We start from the raw sequence: 22,407 nt of genomic DNA, 5'->3' as shown, positions 1-22,407 counted from the left end.
GGGCACTGCCAGCTGCCTGGGGCTCCAGGGCCCTCTTTCAAATGCTGATGTCCCTGCTCTGGAAAACAACAGGCTTTTCCACCCAGAACTTTCAGAGGCAGCCTTCGTCTCAACTCTGGACCCCTGTCGTCAGTGGCCAAGCTGGAACCCATGGAACTCGAATCCATGGCAGGAGGGCAGTCTCATCTCTGCGCTCCTGCTTCGGCTGTGAAGCTCCTCACACTCTTCCATCGCCCACTTCCCCACCTCCAGTCTCAAGTCACCTCTTCCTTCAAGCAAATACGGCCTTCGTAACTTGTCAATAACCACACTTGTCAATAACCACCGCCTTCTGATCATTGCTCTGTTCTGGAGGTTCAGCATTATTTCAAACTCCTTTTACTCCTTACATAGTTATCAGCTGGCTTTTCAAAGCACAGCCACACAGGCAGTTCCGCTGGTGGCTGGCAGGTTAAGGTTCTGGCGTCGTCACGGCTACGGCACGGGCTCAGCTTAAAAAACACACACGTACGCACAACCATACATGAAACAGCTTTGTATTTACCCAGCATCTGGGTATGAAGTGTTCAGGGAATTTTTATTTGATGTCAATGATGTTTCCAGTCACATTTCATTTAAATGATCACGACCATGACACAAGAAGCTGATGTACTTGGCCGAAAACTATGTTCCCAGGCCTTCAGCGGCCTACCTATGACACCATTCACATGAAAATACACATAACAGAACTTTGCTTTTAGGATTAGCCTCAAAAATAATACTTCAAGGAAGGATTAAAGTCCAAAAGTAAGCTCAGCTTACAAAAGCATGACATTTGAGCAGGTCAAAGGTACTTAATGCCCCTGATTTAACTCTAATGGGTCACTACATAAGCCAGCACTGTTTAAATCAGGAAATAGGGGGCAAACACAAGTATTATCTTAGTCACTTTAAACTTTTGCGGCCTTACCTTCTTCATCAGTACTAACAGTCCTTTTATATAAGAAGCAAAATATCCAGTTTACTCAAAAGTCAGCAACTCAACTGTTGATCATCCAGTGACAATGGACACAGAGCAAACTGCTGAGATGACAGGAGTCTCTGCCAGGGTCATTCATAGTAAAACTTTATTGAACAGAAAACCCAGCAAAGGTTTCCACCTCTGCACAGCTCCCCTTGGTTTAAAGTCAAGCACTGCATTTTAAAAAGCAATTATACATAAGTCTTTCCTAGAAAAGTCCTGCTAAAACACGTCTAGCAATTCATTGATTATATAAAGTAGTACACTTAGTGTAATTTAAACATTCCAACAGGAATCAAATCGTACCAGCAGAACCATTTCTGCCTCTATGTCATCTATGTACAAACACACATGCAGACACACACATCTGGAAAGGTTCCTCAGGCATGAACAGGTGACACTAATGCTTTCTACTTTATGTCTATTAAACTACAACAGATAGATATTAAAGCTCTTCACAATAAAGACATGAAAAGCCCTAGGCATTTTTTGTTCATCAATCTGTATCACGGCTTCATGTCCTCCTGCTTTTGCTCAATCACAAAAGCAGATCATCCTCTTTGATTTTTTTTAACTAATTCTGTGCCATTACCACATCCAGGTAAGGAAATTGAGCTGTAGTCAACTGATCCAGTCCACGCCTGTCAAAGCCTCTGGCAGCCAGAGAGCAAACACCATCAGTTTGCTATGGCTGGGGGGCCTTCTGGAAGAAGAGAGGCGAAGAACGTCTTGAAGACAAGCCAGGCTGTGCTCATGAACGAGGGGCTGGTCTGCTCTTCATCCAGTACATCCCTGTCTGGAGGGAGGTGGTTGGGGTCTTCGATTTCAGGATCGGGGCCTTCCTATAAGCAATGAAACACAACGAGAAGACGATTAGGGCCATGAAGGGCACGCAGTAATGAGAGGAAAGGGCAGTGACTCCCTGGCCCCTTGTCCCAAACGCCAAGCCAGCCAGGCAGGAGCCCAGGGAATGATGTCCTGGCTGGAGGGAATCCTTCTCAGGCCTCCACACCACAACGGTGCTGGGATGTTCTCAGGCTTCTCAATATTCCTGGCAGCAAGTATCAGAACAAATGAAGTAACTAGAGCTTCCACTGTTATTAAACTGGTAATTCAATTAGCCATGTCACTAAATGTGGATATTTCTCTGATTCTGGCAGTGTACCAAGTTAAAAAAAAACAAAAACAAAATAACAAACCTAAAAATAAAACAGAGGATTCTAAAAACAGAATCTAGGGTGATGCTTTATGTTAAAATGAATATCCTTGAGGCTGATGCATTAAACTGCCTTATAAAAATTCTATTTCTGTGTGTTTTCTTCCAGGAAATCTGTTCTGTAAGTGAGGGATGCTTATGTTCCAAATGCTTCATCAGAGTAACTATCCACTGGCGGTTTCCATGGTATGTAACACATTGTTACTGAGCATGAAACACTCAAAACAGAGAGTTTTAAAAAACCGTTATTTATATATGCCAAAATGCAAATGACCACATGACAAAAATACCTAACACATTTTATGACATAACGCTTTAAGAACAGCTAGTGCTCTTAAGACCACAAGGGATCTAAAGAGGAAGGTTTCGAGAGCCTGGCGTCTCCCGCCACGCTCACTGGAGGCTTCTCACCTGGAAGTTATTGTTGGGGTCCTGGTTCACAGCTTCCTGAGGAGGACCGTCGTTGGGCAGGTTCTGAACTGGCCTCTGTCGAAACGGAAACCACCCAACGTGATGCCTTCAAAGGAAGCACATAAACGCCATCTTAGCGTAGGCCGGAATGAAATTCACTCAAGCATTTAAGGGTCCTCTCAATGAGAGGAGGTCGCCCGGCTCCCCTCCTCTAATCAGAGCAGCCTCTGATCAGAAGCTCCCAGCCAGGCCTGTCTGCAGAGACATTCCACCACACCAGCTCCTAGACTTTCTCACGGGCCTGTTAGGTTCTCGACAGTCACCATGGAAACTATGTTTTATTCATCACCATGTGCCCAGTAACATAAATAGCATCTGGCACACAGTATACGCTCAATATGTACCTGTTCATCTGAACTAAACCTCACACGTGAAAACCCGAGCAAAGAGGGGAAATACACACACACACACACACAGAGCTGGGATTATAATATATATAATAACATACGAAGACCTAAATTTGGTCACCTAATTACATGATTCTAGAGACTACAGAATGTAAACAAATAACTAAAAGTTTTATCTGGAAAATCCAATTAAATCTAAGGCTTGAAGCACATATGATAAAATATTAACAATGATTAATACTGGATATAAATATTTAATGTATTATTTTAAATAGTCTCTTACAATTTTTAAAAACCAAAATAAAAATCCAGTTTTCTTATAGGGGAAAGACTTGTCAGTTTTCCTGAAAGACAGCTATAGTTTGATAAAAGATAAAATACGTTCTCATTCAACACAAATAAATACAATTTTCCTGTCCATGCCTCAGTATGGTTGTTTTACTGTGGTTCATGAGCCTGGCAGGTCCCCTAGCTTGAGGCAAAGAAGAAAATGTTGTACCTGTACTAACAAAAAATTAACGGTACTTTCCGCAATGCACAACCAAGTCATCAATTCTTCCCATCAAAAGTGCTAGAATGACAGGCTATTTCAATACATCTTCTTAAATAATGACTGAGACTACTCAAAAAAGAGGAAAATCTATATTTGGTTTGAGTCACCATGTAGTGTAATTTGTAGTAATTTTCTTTGTAGTACAGGGAAAAAAAGAAAGCAAAATAATGTGCTTACAGGTACATAACAATGGTGGCCCCCATGACCATGAGGAATCTGCTCAGGGAAGAGTAGAAGTAGAGGATACAGAGAAAAACAGAAAATGTAGCTGCTGAATAGGTCCAATCCAACCAATCTCGATTTATCTCATCATCTTCTTCCACAATAGGGCCACCTTGTGCATTCATCCGCAAATTCTGATTGGCCCCAGGATTAACCACCACTTGAGGAGCAGCATTCTGATTGGCTGGCTGGTTTTCAGCTGGAAACTGGTTGTGGATAGGGGCTGGAGCGGGTGCAGAGACCACAGGTATCTCTTGTGCACTTGGAGAGGGGACGAAAGCCCCTGACGCAGCAGTGGCTGCTAAACTAGAATAAAAATGACAGAGGCAGATACTGTTGAGAGCAAAGCACTGTGAATTTGGGTTCTCATAACCTCATTTATGGAGGGATCTTTCACTATTAAAAATTATAAGTAGGTACATTAAAAAACTTGATTTTTCTTTGATTTTGGGAAGAACTTCTTCACTAATAATCTTATCTATAAAGGCCTTTTTTGCTCTTTAAAGAAGCAAAATTTCCTCTGGAATTAAACATCAAGGCCACCATATAACATGGTGCAGTAACAAATTAAAATTTTCACAAAAACATTAATTGAAAACATTTTCCTGAAACATTAATTGAAAATAACATAGTCTAAATAAAGTCATCAAACTATGTATCTGACACAAACACTCCTGCCTAAATACACAAATTAGTAGTTATCATTTACACCCTATTCCACCCATAATAGCAGATAGACCAGAACCCTGCAGATACTGATGAAAATAGACTCATCCCTCCATTCCTAGCTTTATAAGTTACATGGATGGGAGCTTCCGACTTCCCGGGAGCCCTGGCCACACTCAGCATGTTGGGGAGAGACTCACTACTGCATGTAGTACTGCCGTGCATACATCTGCTGGAACCAGGAGAGCTGCAGCCATCCGTACGTTGTGTAGCCTGAGAAACCAGGCCCCAGGCCTTGGAATGCCAGCTGGGCAGCGTCTGACCTATGAAAGATTAAAAAAAAAAAACCAAAAAAAAAACGCTTCTTCTGAGTTTAGTATGGATAAATGAAAACTAAGTTTATTTTTTTTTTTTTTGAAAACTAAGTTTAAATTACAATAGGGAGTTCAAAACAGAGACAGAAGATGGAACTTTCCGACAGTTACCTGCAGATTACTGTGTGACGCACCTGTGTGACACAGGTACAGAAGCACTGACAGAAGCTGTTCCTACCATGGTCTGGATCCTTGCCCAGCACTGGGTTCTCATCAGATCATCACCATGACATACAACAAACTAGACCTTTTCAGGCTAAGTGGATTCCCACCCTTATTTATTTATTTATTTATTTTTTGTCTCTGCTTTTACTAGGGCCGCTCCTGCGGCATAGGAAGGTTCCCAAGCTAGGGGTTGAATTGGAGCTGTAGCCGCTGGCCCACACCAGAGTCACAGCAACTCGGGATCCGAGCCGCATCTGCAACCTACACCACAGCTCATGGCAACACCAGATCCTTAACCCACTGAGCAAGGCCAGGGATTGAACCTGCAACCTCATGGTTCCTAGTCGGATTCGTTAACCACTGAGCCGTGACGGGAACTTCATCCCACCCTTATTTTGGACTTGCTAAGTCTCACTGAAGGTCTAAACCGCACTAGTCATCCTTTAGGGAGCAGCTCTAACAAGTCACATCTCTCCCAAAGCCTTTTCTGGAAATCTCCCCTCCTCCCAATTCTCGTTTCTCTCTCACCCCCAGATCTGAACACTATAGTGGCAGAGTTCTGTGTGGCATCAACCATGCATGCTTACTGACCACTTGTGCCTTATACAGGCTGCCAGGCTGTTATCTCCCTGGATCCCCAACAACCTTATGGGGAGGGAGCAGTCCCTGTCATCTTACAGAGGGGCACCTGAGTGCGGCCTAGGGAAGACAAAGGTTCCGCACAAGGTCTCTGACCTACCAAGTAGTAGGGCTAGATTTGAGACCTGTTTGTTTGATGCCAAACTCATGTTTCTATCATTCAGCACAGCCCAGGACAGGGTGTGTGTAGCAGTCACCTCTGGCTTTGTGAGCCCTACAGAGTGGACTCCTCTGGCATCACCTCACGAAATTCAAACTGACAGCTGCAGAAAGATCAAGAGGTGGCTGTGTGGGTATCGATGCCAGTCAACTCATACCCTTAAAAAAAATCACATATGCTGGGAGTTCCCTGGTGGCCTAGCACTTAAGGACTCAGCATTGTCACTGCTGCGTCTTGCGTTTGATCCCTGGCTTGGGAACTTCTGCGTACCACAGGCGCAGCCAAAAAAAAAAAAAAAAGAAAGAAAGAAAGAAAGAAATATGTATGTATATATATATTTATATGTATATACACACATATGCACACTGGCTGTTCAATAAATATTTGTCAGATGAAATCAAGTTTTATTATGGTGAAATTCACATAGTCATCTGTGGGCATCAATTCTCAAATCCTATTGCCAGAAAAAGGGGAGGAGTTTTACAAGTTTCTATTCAATAATGAATTCAATTATCCAACTTACATGCTGACAGTATTTTAACCAAATTCCATACACAGAGTACTTCTAAAATGGTATTCTAATACAAGTAGGTCTTAGTATGATGCTGTTTTTGATCATTTAAAAAAGATCCAGTGCATGAAAATGAGTGACCAAGTGCTTTTGCTGGGTTTGATGATGGTACTGCAGATGTACAACTACACGTTTTTAGAGGTAGGTCCTGAAGTATGTAGGAGTGAACCAATATAATGGCTGGGAATTACTTTTAAACACTTCAGGAAGAAAAGGGGAAGCAGATGAACAGTATAGCAAAACATCGATCATTATATGGAGATTCATCACACAGTTCCTTTTACTTTTGGGTGTACCTGTTATCTCCATGAAGGAAAAACACAACTCTGCATTCCTCAAACACCTGAGCTATTACATCAAGTCTTAAGAGCTACTAGGAAAGGGAGGGCAGCACACGTGGGGAGTAATGGAGTTTCAACTTGTAGTTAATCAATTATTTTTTTCCCATAGGATCTTTCCTAGTAGTTATTTCAAGAGCTACGAAATCCAATCACCACAGCGTTTGGTCACTTCTGGCTTTTGGGCTAAGGAAAAGCTCTAACTGCTCTAAAGAGAGGATCTTTTCTCCTAGCACTGCCAATGCAAGCCTTGGTAGACCATTTCTCTAACAACCCTACACCTCTTGTCACCCACTGTTACTGGAGACGAAGTGCAAAGCCACTGGGCAGAGCAGCTGTACAGAGCTGATGACAGCTATTTCTCCGCAGCAGTGCTAATTCCCTACACGAGGTCAGCAGTGTGAAGCACGCCCACGCAGGAGCAGAAATGCTCGTATTTTTCATATGTGCATCTCTGCTTTTTATTTTTGGGTACGGCGTGCAGTGGCTTAACGTGGGATCTCAGCTCCCAGACCAAGGATTGAACCTGGGCCACAGTGGTGAAAGCACCGAGTCCTAACCACTAGACCACCAGGGAACTCCCTTCTCCCCTGTTTAGGTGTTCCTAAGAGGCTATGCATTAAGAATAATTAAATATAGAAGAGTTCTTAAAAATGAAGCCCTTACAAAGCAAAATTCCGTACACTTTAACATTCCGTAACTGTAAGGCATAAACACACCTTATTCTTCAGTTGATAAAAATGAGGCACATTCACTGATGTTATACAGAGCTGGCTCTTCGCTCTAACACTCACCTGGAGATGTTCTCCCATCCAGAGGGAGAAGGGTTCCGAACAACCTCCCTTTGCCTTAAACCATCACTTGAGGAATCCCCAGGAGACGGTCCCTGATTAAGACCGGCGGGCTGTTCTCTGGATTCAGCAACCTAAATAAATGTAACATGAACAGGAGAACAAAAGGCCTGACGCAACTGCCTGAAATCAAGCTACAAGGCTTCTGCTGCTGTGAATGGCTTATATTCCCCACCTCAACCTCTAAACTTGACGAAATCAAATAGATACAATGTTACACAAAGAATACTCTGAAACTTGCTCAAGGCAGTAACAATACTAAAAAAATAATAACAATAAAAAATTTTTTTAAATCCATTATTTTTTCCCTAGAGTAGCTATACTGTAGTTTCACTAAAATCTTCCAATGAAGTTCCTTGGTGAGAAAGTTTCCCATTAATGCTCAAAATATCTCATGGCATTAAATTTATTATCAAAAGATTAAATTTGACCAATAAGATTTATAAATACAACCCAGCCAGCAACTTAAAGAATTTCTTATGCTATGTTTCAGATGTTCAGGATATATAGCTGTGATGCAAATTTAGAGTGTATCACCACCTCAGAATATCAGTACTATGTATTTAAACCAATACTGTGTGAAAAAGGAAGGATTTTGACCATGTACCATAAGTATGCCTTTAGAGGTCACCTGATAAAGACTGTAGCCTCTTCCTATCTAATCGGTCACAATGACAATTTCTAAATGAAGTATGTTCACTTCTTTACTCTTTATAAAAATTAACGGTTCCTTGGAAGCTATTTATTATGTGCAATATTCATGAGCGCTTTGCTAGTTCAGTGATCTGGATACACAGCTACTGTTCAGTCAAACACCATCCCAGAAGAGGCTGCAATGCTGAACTCCCCTCTTCCATTACAACCCCAACGAAGAGTCTGCTACTATTCCCAGGCAGAGGAGAAACTGTCACTTGTACTGGTAACAGTTTCCTATTCCTGATTCTCGCTGGGGAAGAGACAAAATATTTCATGACAAAAAGCTTACTTAAGAGTTTTATCCAACTTCCTTTACTTCTACCTTGAGAGTCTGAACGACACAGATTACTATAATCATAAAAAAGCAGACACACCTTTGTGCTAGCTTCTGGTATTTTTGAAGGACTCTTCACACTGCACACCAGATGCAAAACATGTCGTTTTTCCTGCTGAAAGTAATGAGGAGGTACTTTAGGGTCGGAAATCCGCCTAGGGAGTACTTACAAATATTCAGCAGTTAACATATTAAGTGATACCTTGGGAAGCAAGTCCCTGAGACACTGGTGATCCAACAACAGCTTCCCGGAATAAATTAACCTCTGGTCCTCTGGACGCTTAGCATGGAAAGAAAGAGAGGCACTGGTCAGCATGTAGCCCCCGAAAGTTCCAAAGCACAGAAGAAACTGTTTTATATTAATATTTTAATATTATATTTTTATTATATTTTTATATTTTCATATTTTTATTTACATGTTTGGGTTTTTTTCCCCCCAGCATTAGAGGAAGACATTTTTTCAAAGGCCCCATATACAAACCTTTTATTTCAAAAATATTTTATTTTTATGGCCGCACCTGTGGCATACGGAAGTTTCCAGGCTAGGGGTCGAATCAGAGCTGCAGCTGCCAGCCTACACCACAGCCACACCTGACCCAAGCTGCATCTGCATCCTACAGTAGCTTGAGGAAACCCTGGATCCTTAACCCACTCAGGGAGGCCAGGGATCAAACCCTCATCCTCACAGAGACAGTGTCAGGTCCTTAACCTGAAGAGCCACACGGGAGCTCCAAAATAATAGCATCTATTTATCTGCATGAACTTTAAACCGATCTCCAACATGCAAACAAATTTAGAATGGTAACCTACTTGACTCCTTAACTCCCAGGGAAACTGCTTTCTGCCACTAAAGTCACAAATGTGGGGGGTCCTACAGCTATGAACTTCAAAACTTTGTTTGGTCTCAGAGTAAACTCAAAGTTCCAAGGTCAGCCCTCTCTAAAACCACCTAGCATTGTCCCAAGATAACATGAAGCAATTCTAAACGTAAGTCTTCAAAGAAACTTTTCCCAACGTACGAACGCAGCTATAGAGGAGATGGTGTGTGGTAACGCGCCACATGACAACCCTGTGAGGTTTCGTGTGCCTATTCTAAGGGGGGAAAGTCTAAAATTCACTTGTCCAAAGCCATCTGCTGCTACAGAGTCAGGATTCTAAACCCTCTTCTCCATTCCAGTGATTTTAAAACCACAGTGGGGCCACACGTTTGTACACAAATCTCATTTTTAAAATCCATTTTTAATTCTCTTACCAAAATAGACTTAAAAATAATGACTTCAAAATGATGTACCCCGAAGTCAGTACCCTGGAGCTCACTACCAACTTGTCAACCCACTCCTGCCAGAAAAACCAATTATGCAAAATGTGGAATAAAGGTGCTCCTGCCAAGCAGCCTGAGACTATAAAGCTGTTTAAAACAAAATAACAGCATCTATTTAGCTGCATGAATCACGATTTTATGCCAAACTACAGAAATATTCTGGATATTGTGTTCACCAGTGTTCTCACCAATTGAACTTTATAAGCAAATGCTATACACATGGACTTGTAAAGTGTTACTGTATAGGTGGGGTCCTGCATTGTATTATAGAGTTTCACACTAGAAAAGGCTTGGTAACCACAGGTGCCTGTGACTTGAGGCCTATTAAATACGCAAAGTAAAAAACTCTGCGTCTTTACTGGGAAGGTTGATTTGAAAAAAAAAAAAAAAAAAACAACTACGTAAACAACTGTGATAAAGGCTTCTCACATGAGAAAGCAAATGATGAGTATGCTCCAGCCATAATTTTTGAACCCAAATTTACATATCTGAGACCCTTTTATTTACAACTGTGGGTCTTCAAACTTCCTAAGAGCCATGCTCCTCACCCCAGGAAGTCCTGAAGGAACGCTCTCATCCAAAGCACTGCCTTTCACCAAATGACGCAACTAAACGCTACACCTGCTTCACCAATTTGTGTACCTGATAGCCATTCTCACAGCAGCACTGCCACCTGGTTTCTTGGAGGCAGCCACGGTGAAATTACAGTGCCAAGGCGAATGCTAAAGGAATGGGAGCTTATTAAATAAATAAGCACATTTCAAAAGAACGACTCTGACAGCAAACTCACTTCCACATCCTCTACAATGAGAAACGAAAACAATTTGACCCATGAGCTGCGACACGTTGCAACTCTTCAAAAAAAGGAACGATTTCACAATCGTCTCCAGCCCTGATGCCCTCTCCTGTTTGATGGAGAATTACATTTGTGGGTGGTGAAGCACACTGCTGAGGCTTACATAATATTAGAGTAGGAAGTAAATACAGGAAGGTCCAGCTCAGAGCCTCCATCACGTGGTGGGAACGGGGGGAGGGCGGCGCTAAGGGTGATATTGACAGACTTGTCAACCAAAACAAAGCGAGGAAATCTCTGTAATTGAGGGACCCCAGTCTTAAAATCCAGACTCAGGAGATTCCTTCCACCTATTTCCCTTCCGAATCACTCTTTACCAGAAAGTGCACCACTCTCCCCCGGGACTAAAGAAGCAAAGGCTGTGGAGTCCAGCTCACAGGGAGGGGCCCAGGGCGGAAGACGGACTGGGAGGGAAAGAGCCACGTCTTGCTCCTGGGTGTGGGACCTTAAGTACACACTGCCCGGTGCCCACCATGTTTCTCTGGCCACTGGCTGGCGTTGGCAACTGCCCTCTCCTCTCCGCAACGAGGGGCTATATTCAGAGAACTCATTTCACAGCCTTTATGTTTTCTCATTCGTCTTCATTGGGCGCAGTCCTAACGAGGAGCACACCTCGTCACCCTGACGTTTTGGGGAAACTGAGGCTTGGAGGGTGAAATGACTTGCTCAAGGTCAAAGGGCTGTATCAGTGGTCGGGAGACGGCTGGACGCCAGATCTAGGGTGCAGCGAAGGGGTCTGGACAGTTATGGCAGGAGTGTGAGGCCTTGGGGACCTAGGAGGCGAGGCGACAGGGGAAGGCAGCCAGTCAGGAAGGCGGAGCGATGGCGGCCTGGAACGAGGAAGTGACAGCCACTGGGCTAGGACGGGGGCCAGGAAGAGGGAGACCACAGGTCGGGGAGAGCAGACCTAGGGAGCACCGGCCGTCGGGGGAAGGCCGGCGAAAGGAGGTAAAGGCAAAGGGGAGGGGGACACGGCACCCTTAGGGGCCGCGAGGTGGACAGCCCGGGCGCTGGCAGCGGGAGTCGGGGGCCCCCCTCTCACCGGGCGCTCGGGGTAGACGCGGCTCAGATGGGCCTTGAGGCGGCCCACGCTCCAGCTGCGGTCGCCGCTCAGCTCCAAGTCGCGATGGCGCTGGTTGGGGCTCTTCACCAGGAGCGTGACGGGCTCGGGTTCCGGCTCCATGTTGGCGGCGCTGTGGGCTCGGCGACACTCCCGGATGCCAGGCAGACGATTTCGCAGCAGCCCACAACCGCCGCAACGACGGTTTGCGTCTTTGGGGCGCGCGCCCCCACCTCGGCTACCTTTTATAGGGACCCCGCGCCCCGGCTCCGCCGACAGAACGCTCTGTGGCTGCCGCCCATTGGCTGAGGCGGAGGCCCCTGCCCCAACGTGGCCCAATCGGCGCCCGGCTCCGTGAGCGGAAGGGCGGGCGAAGCACGTGGGTGAGGGCTGATGCAACCTGCCGCGGTGGCGTCACCCAGAGTTGCTGCTGCAGCCCCAGAGTCTGTGTTCGCTGGCCATTCTGGGGTGCGAGCGGCCCGCGTGGGCGCCTCGGCCCTGAGGATACGGTCTTGCTCCTTGGCTCGGGTTGGTCAAGGCGCTTTGGGGCGGGCCGACCCTGCAGACCCCTGTCTGGCAGCCTCTGCAAATTGTTTCCTCACAAAGCAGCACCCCCGCCCTTTTGACCCCAGCCCCACTTACTCTTGCCTTCCCTGGGTGGCGGGCGAGGTCAGGTCCGCCCCCCGGGGGCAGGCCTTCCCCAACCCCTGACTCCCGCCTCAAAGAACCGCTGGGGTGATGCTATTTGTGAGCCCACCTGGAAGGGCACTCCTGGTGCGTTTTAGAAGGGCGAGGAAAATACAGGGCGAGTCTTCCTGGGGTTGAGAATGCAGGCATCCGAACTGATGTTGGCCATTCATCTGTGGCCTCAGACTTGAACGTTACATCCCCAAGTGTGGGGACATCACCCTAATGGGGGGCCAACAGGCCACAATCCAGCTTATGCTGAGAGATGCTAGAAAAGGGCCTCCCGTCATAGAATACTAACACATGCTTCCTTGAATTTGGGGCTGAGACAAGGCAAGCAGGGTTCTCAGTGTCCTAAAAATGTGACCACAAAGGCCTCCCTGATGCAGACACTCTCCATCTGTAGGAAAAAAAAGGTCTTGACATACAAAACTGACATTGTGCTGCCCCATTTGTTCCAATCCTGCTGGGACGTCTGTTTTGCCAGGTGTGTCAGGAGGAACTTGGTCTGGTTGGTGGGTCTATTAAGACAAACTGGGTGGTTAAAAACTATAGAACTGTATTGTCTCAAAGCTCTAGAGGCTAAGTCTGAGATCAAGGTGTCAGGCAGGGTTGATTCCTTCTGATGGTTATGAGGCCAGGTAAGACAAGTGGAAGGCCTTAGAGGAGGCAGCCAGACAGGAGAAAACAGCTTCACTGGGAACTCAGATATATGCCATATATCATGGTTTCCTGTAGCCTGCAGCGACAAGCATTAAGTCCTTAAAACAGCACATCCATTTTCACTCAATAGTAAGAAATTAAAGGGGTGTGATTTTCCCTAGGGAAAAGGCAATCCAATTTCTGTGATTCCCTCTTGAGTAATCAATGAACTAGCTCCTTTTAAAGGACTTTTATTGTTCTGCCTATAGAACAAGGGATTGGGTCCAGGACACGCCCCCCCCCCCATTACCCCAATCCTCAGCTTCTCAAGTCCCTTATATAAAATGGCATAATACTTGCATATAACCAATGTACACCCTCCCATATACTTTAAATCATCTCTAGCTTATTTATAATACCTAATACAATGTAAAGAATTATAAATACCATGTAAATGCTATGTAAATAGTTGCCAGCGCGAGGCAATTTTAAGTTTTGCCTTTTGGAACTTTCTGGAATTTTTTTTTCTTCGGAACATTTTCCATCTTCAGTTGGTTGAATTGGTGGGTGTGGAACCCGCAGATGTGGAGGGCCAACTGTATTTATAAAAACGTTAAATTCAGGAATTTATGAAAACATTAAATGCTAGGAACAGAAAGAGAAACATGGAATGACCCTATTCTCAGTGACCTTACGAATATAATCAGTGTGATAAGACAGGGCAAAAACGGAAAAAAAGACAATCCAAAATCTCATACATCTCTGAATGATTCATGATTACATTGAGGGGTTACAGAGGCAGGTGGAGAAGAGGGGAGACAGAAAACTGGATGGAAGAGGTGGAATTTGAGCTTAACTTTGAAAGATGAGTGGGATTTGAATAAAAATGATAAGGGCAGCAATTATTGACTAAATCTAATAGGGACTTGTGTACACAATTTGTATGAGCAAGTATAGTTCAGTGGTTCAGCTGATGGGTCCAGAACCAGACTGCCTATTTCAAACCCAGCTGTGCCATTTATGAGCTGTGTGACCTCAGGCAAGTTACTCACCCTCTCTGTACCTAAATGTCCTCATCTGTAAAATATCAAGAATAATAGTGTCTAGGAGTTTCTGTTGTGGCTCAGCGGGTTAAGAATCTGACAAAAATGGCCATGAGCACTGGGATCCGATCCCTGGCCTCGCTCAGTGGGTTAAGGATCTGGCGTTGCCATGAGCTGTGGTGTAGGTTGCAGACGGGGCTCGGATCTGGCGTTGCTGTGGCTATGGCGTAGGCTGGCAGCTGTAGCTCTGATTAGACCCCTAGCCTGGGGACCTCCATATGCCTCGGGAGTGGCCGTAAAAAGACAAAAAAAAAAAAAAAATTTTAGGCAACTGCAACAAGTCCAGCCCAGAGGTTCCAGAGCCTAGCTGAAGACAGAGTCCCCTAAGGAACTCTTTTTTCAAAGTGAAGGTTCTTACAACACTAAGTATTAGCAGAGATATGGAGCAATCGGAACTGGCATACATGGCTGGTAGGAGTATAAAATTGTATAGCCCCTGTGGAAATCGGCCTGGCAGTTTTCATAAAGACACACCTAACCTATGACCCAGTTATTACACTCATAGGGATTTACCCAAAAGAAATTAAAGACTTGCACAGGAATGCTTTTTTCCTTTGTAAGGCCGCACCTGCAGCATATGGAAGTTCCTGGGTTACTGCTACAGGCCTCCGCCACAGCTGCCACAGCCACGGCAGATCCGAGCCACATCTTGCAGCAATGCCAGATCCTTAACCCACTGAGCAAGGCCAGGGATTGAACCCCCAACCTCATGGACATTAGCAGGTTCTCAACTCACTGAGCCACAACGGGACCCCCCCAGCACAAAAATGTTGATGGCAGCTTTATTCACTGTTGCAAGACATGTTTCCTTGAAAACTCCATCTTGTCCTTCTTTACTTTATCCCATCTTCTTGACTTACTTTATCCCATCTTCCTGCTTTGAAAAAGAGTCACAGTGCTGGTAAATGACTTAAGTTTAAGAACAAAGACCTAAAGGCATAAGTGACTTAAGCTTAAGAACTGTTATGTGCCTAGAGGTCAGAGTAAGAGCTTAACCCTTTACCACCTAAGTGGCTTTTTAAATAGTAAAAGAACTTATATATAGTAAACAAACCCTGTATCATCCACCCATAGCCACTCCTCACTTGATCTCACAATAAAAGCCGTGTGGTTTCTTGAGGCAGGGCGCTCTTGGTCCCTGAGACCTTGAGTTCCCCGGCTCCCACCTTTACTTAAGATAAATGTCTCTGTGTCTTGTTTTATGTTAACTATTTTTCCTTAAGTTCCACAGCACCCGTTCTCCAGCTCCATCCTGCTGAGCTGGTCCCGGCAAGTGGCGCCCAACGTGGGGCCGGCTCACAAACAGGCAGGCACAAGGAAACATGTCTTGCAACAATTCACCACATGAATCGCCAGGAACAGTTATGTCCATCACCAGGAGGCCAGATAAACACTACGGTATATCCACACGAAGGAAAACTATTTGGCAATAAAAAGAAACCATCTACCATACACATGTAGCAACGTGGATGATTTCAAAACTGTGCTGAGTGAAAGAACCAGACAAGAGGAGTACATACGATATGATTTCATTCACATAAAACTCTAGAATAAGCAAAACGGCGATGGAGAAGAGATGCGAGTTGCCTGGGGATGGGCTGGCCGAGACTGACTTGGAAGGGTCATGGCAAAGCTGTGCTGAAGTCAGCTGGTGCTGGGTCACAGAAACCCAAGGGGACCCTCTCCTCCTGACTCCACTCTCAGTGGCATGTATCCTGACCGCTTGAAATGGGCCAGAGTGGGAATATTCACACTCAGCGATCAGAAAATGCAGAAAAGTTAAACTTTCACCAATGTACCAGTGGGCGTGAGGGACATTTCTGGGGTGGTGAAATATTCTGTCTTGGCAGGGTGTGAGTTAGACAGAGGTGATTTTCAGTGTGGATCTTAGCTGTGTCCTTAAGAGATGTTCCTTTCACCACCTGTACATTTTACCCTCAATTAAACAGGAAAACAGTAGGTTGGCTGGCTGGTCCCACATCAGGCGTCCCAAATGGGACCCGAGGCATCTAAAGTGGTACTGATTCAAGCGCCAGGTTTGGAAACCACTGGTCAAGTGTGGCAATAGTACAGAGTTTATTTTATTTTATTTCATTTCATTTATTTACTTATTTATTTATTTTGCTTTTTAGGGCCGCATCCATGGCATCTGGAAGTTTCTAGGCTAGTGGTCGAATCAGAGCTGCAGCTGCCAGTCTACACCACAGCCACAGCCATGCGGGATCTGAGCCGCATCTGCAACCTACACCACAGCTCACGGCAATGCCGGATCCTTACTCTGCTGAGAGAGGCCAGGGATCGAACCCACATCCTCATGGATCCCAGTTGGGTTCATTATTGCTGAGCCATAAAAGGAACTCCCCAGAGTTTATCTTAAAGTGATAATAATGAAGTCAGTGAGACCTATGACAGGAAAGAATTCCTGGAATCAGCCCAGGGAAGACTGCACAATCTCACCCTAGAGAGTTGGCTTGCTTTTGTGGGCAGAAAGGTTTTGGGGCCGTAGAAAGATGTGATCAGATCAGTATGAACCACATCCTTAGGAAGGCTGGGTTTGAGGGGGAGAGACTTGGGGCGGGGAGATCTGAGTGCTTCACTCAAGAGGAGGTGTAGATCAGCACTAGGCTAGAGCAAAAAAGGAAATGTGAAAAAAATGAGGGTGGGGGAATACATTGCAGAAATAAAGCAGGAAGGAAAGAGGCTTAAGAACAAAGATAGGTGCATGAATAGAGATAATTGTAACATGGGGTGGGGCTGAGAGGCAGGCAGTGCTTACCACCTGCCGGACGCAGTGCTTCATTTCCATGGCATGTAGAAGTTCCTGGGCCAGGAATTGAACCTGAGCCACATCAGTGACAACACTGAATCCTTAACCACTAGGCCACCAGGGAACTCCTAGAATGTTTTTATCATTGCTATCTTACAGCTGGGGAAACTGAGGCACAGGGCATTTAACCGAGGCACTTGTATATATGGTCACAGAGCTAATAACTGAAATTTTCATTTTTTTTTTCTTTTTAAGGCCACACCTGGGGGATATGGAAGTTCCCGGGGTAGGGGGTTGAATCAGAGCTGCGACTGCTGGCCTATGCCACAGCCACAGCAATGCCGGATCCAAGCCACATCTGTGACCTATATCACAGCTCATGGCCACCCTGGATCCTTAATCCACTGAGTGCGAGGCCAGGGATCGAACTCACATCTTCACAGACATTATGTCGAGCTCTTAGCCTCCCAAGCCACAATGGGAACTCCTGAAATTTTAATTTTTGTATTAACTGGTACTGAGGTGTAATTTACATACAGTAAAATACACGGGTCTTAAGTATGCAGTTCAGAGTTTCTATAGTTATAGTCACCTGTGTGAATCCCTGTTATTCCAGATATGTTCCTATCATTCCAGAGAGTTCCCTGGCCCTCCTTCCTAGTCAGCCTGCTCATCTCCATCACTCCTGGTCCCAGGCATCACTGTCCTGCTTTTTGTCACTCCAGTTTGGTCATATCTGTTCTAGAAGTTCATAGAAATGAAATCACACAACACATACTTTTTTTTTTTGTCTTTTTTGCCTTTTCTAGGGCCGCTTCCCATGGCATATGGAGGTTCCCAGGCTAGGGGTCGAATCGGAGCCATAGCCGCTGGCCTATGCTGCAGCCACAGCAACGCAGGATCCGAGCCACGTCTTCAACCTACACCACAGCTCACGGCAACGCCGGATCCTTAACCCACTGAACGAGGCCAGGGATCGAACCCGCAACCTCATGGTTCCTAGTTGGATTCGTTAACCACTGCACCGTGATGGGAACTCCCACAATACATATTCTTTTGTGCCTTTCAAAAATAGAAATTCAGGTGGATCGGGCAAAGAGAAATAGTGAGCTCAAGGGAATGCCTTTTTTTGTTTTTTTGTTTTTTTTTTTTTTTGCTTTTTAGGCTGCACCTGCAGTATACGGAAGTTACCAGGCTAGGGGTCGAATCAGAGCTGCATCTGAGAACTACACCCCACTTCACAGCAACACCAGATCTTTAACCCACTGAGTGAGGCCAGGTATCAAACCTGCATCCTCATGAATACTAGTCGAGTTTGTAAGCCGGTGAGCCACAACAGGAACTCCAAAATCCGTATTCTTCAATGAGATTTCTGGAAATGTGGGAGAAAAAGACTATGGAAATTTTAAAACTTGATGGTAGTAGCACCTCTTTGGTGCTAGGTCTCTGCTGTGACCTAATTCATCCTTCATCTCTGAGAAGGGGAGAGGGAAGGAGCTGAGACCTGTCTTATTTTACAGTCGGACCCGTGAAGGTCTAGAAGGAGCCTGTGCGGAACCTGAGCAGGCAAAAGATCACTGACGGTGCATGTATTTTATTTCAAACAATCTGGTGTCTCAGGCCCACTGGACTTCCGTACATTGTTCTTGGAACTCTTGTTTTTATTTGGTTTCTAGAGATTCTCCCGAAATAATTCAAGCTCCAGCCAGACATCTTGCCTTTTATGGTCATTTCTGAAAACCCTAATCGGGCCCCCCACACAAACCATCTTCTTTAGGCCAGGAAATGGACATCCTGTTTTGTACTCATGAAATCCATCCCATGGCAACTCTCATGCCCACGCTAAGCTGCAAGTAGCTTTCTTTCCTCACCAGAAGTAGCCCTCACAGCAAATCCTCCCAAACAATGTGGCCAGGGATTGGGATGTGCTTTTGTTCAACAAAGAAAGGAGGTATCTCGAACTGGGAAGCTCAGTCTTTGAGTGTGACAACCACTTCCTGGTTACTTCCTGATGCCCGTCTTTTTAAAAAAGCCCATGTTACCGACATTTTTGTAATCAAAGAGAATGAAGACTTATTTGGTTTTGAGAACCCTGAAACTGAGCAGGGCCCTGGGGGAGGGGGGGCTCCCAGAGGGTACAAGCCTTTCTGTGTTACCCATTTCTTTTTTTTTTTTTTTTAGAGAATAGGCTTCAGCCTCCATGACCAAAGTTCCAAAGGGAAGGTTCAAAGAGTTGCTCATCAGGGAAGGAGGGGGAATGCAGAGACCCAGGAGGAACAGTCAAGACACAACAGTGCAGCCCGGGGGGCAGGGTCCTGGTTTCTGCTCAAGGATACACGGAATATCTTTGAGCTCTTCTGCAGAACTCAGCCCCCCCCAAAGGGAAGATGTTAACCACTTTGGTGAAGCATTCTTCATTCCAGAAAGTACTAGGACCAACCACCAGAACCAGGGCCACTAAACACCAGCTTTGAAGAATGAAAGTTTGTATCTACCCTGCTCCTTATCTGTGGCCCTGTTTTCCACTCCCCACACTATAAAACCACTTCCTGGTCTCTCCCAGAGAAGAGCAGAGTCTGTAGGGCATGAGCCTGCTGTGGCCTCCTTTGCCTGGCAAAGCTATAAAGCTATTTTTTTCCTCCATTGCCCAAAACTATCTCCACATTTCCGTGTGGCACTGGTGAAGAGAAGCTGCGTTTCAGCAATAACCCCACTATCTCGTGAGTGGGAAACACCGAGGGGTGTGGCCAGACAAGACTGCCAAGGGGAAGTTCCTGTTGTGGCGCAATGGATCGGAGGTGGTCTCTGCAGCGCCTCTGCACCGGAACACAGGTTTGATCCCCCGCCCGGTAGCATGGTGAGTTAAGAATCCAGCATTGCCACAGCTGTGGCATAGGTCGCCACTGCGGCTTGGATCTGATCCCTGGCATGGGAACTCCATATGTAGATACACACACACACACACACACACACACACACACACACACACACCTCCTTTATCCACTCATCTGTTGATGGACATTTAGGTTGCTTCCATGTTTTGGCTGTTGTAAATAATGCTTCTATAACATGAATTTAAAAAAATCTTTTTAAACGTTCTTGGTTTTCTCTGTGCTGCTGAATGCTACTTTGCAGCCTTGCCTCCAATAGAGCGAGGAACCCAAAAAAAACAACTGCCGTCAGACAACAAAAATCCTTATGATTACTCCCAAAAGGATGGGGTAGATGAGTGGGGGATGTCTGCCTGATTCAATAACCTCTCACAGAGTAAATGCTTGGCTTGGCTTTGCTCTATTTTGCAGGTGCAGCCAGCTCCAGGCTTATGGCTCATCCTTGCTGCTTGGGTTTGGCTCCACAGTGAACACCACACGGCGAGCCCTGCCCGCCAGGCCTGCATCTCAGCCGGGATCGTGGCTGACCTCCGAGGCCCAGGAAACCTCAAAAGCCCACATTTCCCCATCACAGCCACCGGGCCAGCCCTCTTCTAAATTCTGATGGCAGTTCTGCACGTTACTTAAAGGAAAAGAAAAAATCCATGTTTATTTACCTTAAATTTTATAATGCCTTTTTATAAACACAGACTGTTCTAAGCAGAATTAGAATATTGTAAGTATAATTTCGATTGTGTGTTAGTATCTTTTTTCTCTTGCAAAACCCTCAGTTTCCCCAAGCGGGTTTCAGACTGGAAGATGCGTAAGACTACAGAATTTGCTACAGCAATATTCTTTTTTTTTTTTTTTTTGGCTTTTTGGCTTTTTGGGGCCACCCCTGAGGCATATAGAAGTTCCCAGGCTAGGCGTCAAGTTGGAGCTGTAGCTGCTGGCCTACACCACAGCTCACGGCAACGCCGGATCCTTAACCCACTGAGTGAGGCCAGGGTTTGAATCCGCAACCTCATGGTTTCTAGTCAGATTCGTTTCCACTGCACCACAACAGGAACTCCAATATTCTTGTTAAAATGGTGAGACTTATTAACCTCCTCCATGAATTTAATTTTCCTGCTCAGGCCTTCCATTCAACCTTGGGCTTCTCCTTGTGTCTTTATCAGCCCATGACAAACTTTTCCACTCATTGCTCTAGCCTCTTAGCTCTGACCTGGTCCACTCAGGCTTTCTCTCCCTAGGCCTACATCAATTCCTCAGGCCAGCAGGAGTTTATCTGTGGGTCTGGCTCTTTGTGAACAACACTGCCCCCCTCCCCCTGCACCTTGCCCCAATTCCCCAAACCTCCTCACATTAACCAACCCTGACTTTCCCCCCGCCAGGACCCTTGGACATCTCCCATTGGAAGGCAGCCCTTCCTCCCCTCTCCCCCTCCCCATTGCTGCTTCTAGGCTGGTGTGCATCTTAGCAGTCTCTTCTCACTGGAAGCCTTGCCTGGCTGCAGGGACAATCTCTTGACCACTAAGGCTCTCTTCCAAGATCACAAGCTTCCTTTCCATCCCTTGTCCATCTTTATTTATGTATGTATGTACGTATGTATTTAATTTTGCCTTTTAAGGCCGCACCTGCAGCATATGGAGATTCCCAGGCTAGGGGTGGAATTGGAGCTACAGCTGCCAGCCTACACCACAGCCACAGCAACGCAAGATCCGAGCCGCATCTGCAACCTACACCGCAGTTCACAGCAATGCTGGATCCTTAACCCACTGAGTGAGGCCAGGGATTGAACCTGCATCCTCATGGATACTACTCAGGCGTAACCCACTGAGCCACAATGGGAACTCCCTCCCTTGTCCATTTTAATGGTTCCAGCTTTCAGCTCACACTCCCTTTCATTCTGTTCCACTTACTTTTATCTCATCTCTGCTTTGTTCCCACTGCTCATTGTCATGACCCACTCCTTGGCCATTCATTCATTCTTTTTTTTTAAGCTTTAGGGCGGCACCATTGGCATATGGAGTTTCCCAGGCTAGGGGTCAAATCTGAGCTATAGCTATCAGCCTACCCCACAGCCACAGCAACGCAAGATCCGAGCCGCATCTATGACCTATACCACAGCTCATGGCAACGCCGGATCCTTAACCCACTGAGCGAGGCCAGGGATCAAACCTGCAACCTCATGGCTCCTAGTCGGATTAGTTTCTACTGCGTCATGGCGGGAACTCCATTCATTCATTCTTTTGACAAACATTTATTGAGTGGCTACTCTGTGCTAAGTCCTGTGCTGGGCACTGGGGTGCAAAGATGAGTCAGCTGTGGTCACCATTAGGGCTGATGTGCACTCATTCAGCTATTTCAGCCATTAGGATATTAAAGTCCCCCAGGCCAGCTGGTAAACATGCCATGAGTACCTCCAGGTTCTCTGGCCCTGAGACCCCCGGGTCTTCCACCCATCCAATAAATGAAAGTTCATTCCAATTGCCACCTTC

General features: G+C 45.7%; 1 protein-coding gene and 1 long non-coding RNA gene across 4 annotated transcripts; one reads left to right on the top strand and one right to left on the bottom strand.

Annotated features, from left to right (window-relative positions):
- Nucleotides 1–520: 520 nt before the first annotated feature.
- HERPUD1 (homocysteine inducible ER protein with ubiquitin like domain 1) lies at nucleotides 521–12,332 on the bottom strand. 3 transcript variants are annotated; one of them, XM_047789690.1, is made up of 9 exons: nucleotides 11,820–11,954; nucleotides 11,250–11,550; nucleotides 8,806–8,883; nucleotides 8,644–8,718; nucleotides 7,517–7,647; nucleotides 4,676–4,798; nucleotides 3,765–4,115; nucleotides 2,628–2,733; nucleotides 521–1,842 (listed from the first exon to the last, which is right to left on the bottom strand). In XM_047789690.1, exons 2-9 carry the CDS (start codon nucleotides 11,250–11,252, stop codon nucleotides 1,678–1,680), a joined length of 1,032 nt encoding a protein of 343 aa, XP_047645646.1. In that variant the 5' UTR covers nucleotides 11,253–11,550; nucleotides 11,820–11,954; the 3' UTR covers nucleotides 521–1,677. The 3 variants fall into 3 exon arrangements, with proteins under 3 accessions (XP_047645646.1, XP_047645643.1, XP_047645645.1); XM_047789687.1 differs by lacking the exon at nucleotides 11,250–11,550 and having other exon boundaries at nucleotides 11,820–12,332; XM_047789689.1 differs by lacking the exon at nucleotides 11,250–11,550 and having other exon boundaries at nucleotides 8,644–8,715; nucleotides 11,820–12,082.
- LOC125132452 (uncharacterized) lies at nucleotides 11,631–20,652 on the top strand. Its single transcript, XR_007136253.1, has 3 exons — nucleotides 11,631–11,725; nucleotides 19,218–19,868; nucleotides 20,339–20,652. It is a non-coding gene; the product is annotated as an uncharacterized LOC125132452 (long non-coding RNA).
- The last annotated feature ends 1,755 nt before the right edge of the window (nucleotides 20,653–22,407 follow it).

The sequence above is a fragment of the Phacochoerus africanus genome, chromosome 8 (genome assembly GCF_016906955.1).
Source record: "Phacochoerus africanus isolate WHEZ1 chromosome 8, ROS_Pafr_v1, whole genome shotgun sequence".
NCBI classification, from domain to species: domain Eukaryota; kingdom Metazoa; phylum Chordata; class Mammalia; order Artiodactyla; family Suidae; genus Phacochoerus; species Phacochoerus africanus.
This window is presented reverse-complemented; position numbering and strand designations above follow the sequence as displayed.